The sequence below is a fragment of the Chaetura pelagica genome, unplaced genomic scaffold (genome assembly GCF_000747805.2).
Source record: "Chaetura pelagica isolate M959 unplaced genomic scaffold, ChaPel_1.0 scaffold275, whole genome shotgun sequence".
NCBI lineage: Eukaryota > Metazoa > Chordata > Aves > Apodiformes > Apodidae > Chaetura > Chaetura pelagica.
Genome location: NW_009953486.1, coordinates 1,759,286 through 1,762,278, shown reverse-complemented (window position 1 = coordinate 1,762,278; position 2,993 = coordinate 1,759,286). Strand labels below are relative to the sequence as shown.

The 2,993-nt window shown below is 41.2% G+C and overlaps 1 protein-coding gene across 1 annotated transcript in view; it reads right to left on the bottom strand.

Moving 5' to 3' along the window:
• Positions 1 to 2,898, bottom strand: part of TCFL5 (transcription factor-like 5 (basic helix-loop-helix)) — a 4,951-nt gene extending 2,053 nt beyond the window's left edge. The window contains exons 1-3 of the mRNA XM_009998725.1: positions 2,174 to 2,898; positions 1,319 to 1,505; positions 522 to 681 (exon numbers count right to left, since the gene is read on the bottom strand). Coding sequence (XP_009997027.1) covers positions 522 to 681; positions 1,319 to 1,505; positions 2,174 to 2,898 — 1,072 coding nt within the window. The remainder of the gene's footprint in view (positions 1 to 521; positions 682 to 1,318; positions 1,506 to 2,173) is intronic.
• Positions 2,899 to 2,993: the final 95 nt, after the last annotated feature.

Here is a 2,993-nt window from a genome sequence, read left to right as displayed (position 1 = left end):
CCTCCCCCCCCATCCCCTTTATTTATATGGAATGATCTTTGAAGCTTGGTTGCCAGGCTAAACTGACCCTTGGCAGCCCTAAGGCAGTGCTGGTTCAACATCCTCCCAGCTCCTGCCTTCCCTGAGAACCCATCAAGATCTTTGCATTTCAGACAGTCCTTGAAACAACATTCTTCAAGCTGATGCTGACTGGATCTGCTATATGAACTTTGGAGTCAGAAAGTGTGGCAAGGAACCAGTAGCTTACCCAAGGCCCAGCTTTTCAGAGCTACATTGTAACCTTGGGTTTATCTCATTTCAAGCTAGAAGTGCTAAACAATTTTGAAAGCACAGCTAAACTCACAGCTGGTGAACTTCCTGGGAGAATTCTAGTCCCACATTTACTATGGCACACCTCAGACATAAAAACCTCGTTACCATTCACTAAAACTACATTCCTTCTAGAAAACACACAAATTCATTAAAAATTGTAGCTTTGAAGGCCAAGAGAAAGCTAAGTGAGAAGAAAATAAATGGTTTACCTCCAACTTTAATCCAAACTTCCTCAGGCAAAGTTCTATTCATAGCACCCACTGTCTGCTTTGTGGATTCAATTTCCTGATAGCAGAAGGATAATGCCTTGGGTATGCCAAGGTCTTGATGTCTGGCAGCTTCCAAAATAGTGCAAGGTGTTGCAGAGGCCTGTGAAAACCAAAAAGGAAGTACTTGCAGGACTATATAGACAAAAAGAGACTATTTTGGTATCTTCATATTAACTTCTAAAGTTGCAGCCCTGTGATTTAATGTGTTGCATCAGAATAAGTCCCAATTACTTCTGCAAACCACAACCAGAGGGATTTTAACTGACTGTTGGATTTTTTGGGGATACCCCTGACATTTCCAAGTGCCATGCTATCAGTCTTGCTTCAGAGGTGACTAAGAGTTGGGGGTAAAAAAGATCTTTTTCATCAAAATTAATTAGAATAAAAAGGAACCATGGAAAATGGTACAAAGTCTCTCCATCCTGTCTTGCATAGATGAAGCTGATACACTGATAAACTCAAGAAAAAAACCTTTCTAGCAGGAGATCTAAAGGCATACTGATCATTACCTGGATGCACATTATTACAAAGGTCACAATATTAACTGGAGTGTCTTTGATGGTCTTAAAAATAAGAATTACAATAAATAAATTGCATGGCAGATAATTCTGATCATCCCTATTGAAGCCAAGTCACATTTTAACACAAACCCTTAAGAACTGTATTACACCCAAGAGTTTAAAATTATTAGCATTTCAAATGAGCAGAGTGCAAGCAGTGGTGAATACATTATCTACCTGTGCTTGTAAAGGATTAGCACTCCCAGCAGTGGAACACGTGTTCATAGTTAATAAGGGGTATGCAAACTGCAAAGCAGGGGTGGCAGCTGCAGTCTTATTTTTTGTTAACACAGCACACTTGTTTTCTTGCTGATGAAGAGGAACACCTATCAGTTCTGACGGCTGTCGAATCAACGTTACTAAACTTAAAAAAACAACAACAAGAAAAAACAAACAAACACACAACACAGAAAACATACCAGACTGACTACTTGAAAATGAGCACAGAAGAATTTACAGCTACACATAATTCTAGTAACTATCACCAAGAAAACACTTTCATTTACTGTAAGCAGAAATTGTCATCTTGACTAATTCAGGGATAAAAAAAAAAAAAATAAATCAGCTCAGAAGGTATTTTACTCTCTGCAGTAACAATTCAGTTTTATGCCTCCACAGAATGTTTTATCAGCACTCTAATACAGCCACAAGGTTGGACTGTAAAACAGTGTTTTTGCTCAAAGCTTTCCCCATAGTCAGGCTTCCACATTGTAACACTAATCAATCTTAAAATGTTAATTACGATCAAAACTCTACTTTGCTTTTAGCAAGTTGCACGTTAAAACGAGGTAATGCTTTTCTCTCACCTTTATTTATATTGCACGTTATCAAGAATAAAGTTGTAAAGTAATGAACTTTGGAACTACAAGCTGTACCATTTATGCAATATACAGCGGGGCCTAATCTGAGCGGAGCTGCAGCCACATTTGAGCGGCACAGTTTAAAAAAGCCCAACCCAGTATGTAAGAAAATCAGTTTTGAGCTACGCGATGATACATAATTTAACATAAACTAAAATTAATTGCAACACACTTGTTACGAGTTACTCCAGATTCTTGGGGATCTTGACATCTGGGGTTTTCTGTCTGGATGCTGTTGAATCTGTCTTCCAACCGAACTCTGACTGCAGATTTAGATCTAGGCTCTGGCGCCAGTGCCGAATTTTCAACAAGTATGTTTCCTTTATTCGCCCCAGCAAAATTTTCATCATGTTTAACTTTTACTAAACTGTGTCCTGGGACTTCTACAGAGCTACTGTTAGGTGCTTTATCTGTTTGGAGGTTAGACTCGCCAAGTAACAACATTCTGAGCTCCTGAATGTCAGCATAGCCCAAACGTGGGTTTGAACTTCGCAAACTGCTGTCAGAAGGTACTCCTGCCTGACAGGTAACTGGGTAAACCGACTGGTTCCCAGAGCTGTTTGATGAACACCCCTCCTGACTGGTGTTCTGTGAGGTCTGGTGCACAGAGGGGTCTGCAGAATTACCAGGTGCAGAGAAAGAACTGAGCCTGGCTTCCACTTCACCTTCACTAGCTTGTGCCTCCGTGTGTGAGTAAAGCATGCGCTGCAGCTGGCTATACTCAATTTCCATCATCTCCACAAGGCTGACGTCTGTGGTGGTGAAGCTAAGATTTTGCTCACCAAAGGAAACGTCACTTGAGCCTCCAGGTCCAACAGCAACGGGAGCGGGATCAGGAACACTAGCTGTGCTCTGAGGGTTGGAGGTCTGAGGCTCCCCTGGGGCTGATCCTGACATGACTACAGTAACCCTAGTCAGTTACCACTGCCACTTTCAACAGTAAAACACACAACCTGCAAGAATTATCAGCGACACACGTTAAAGAGGGGGGG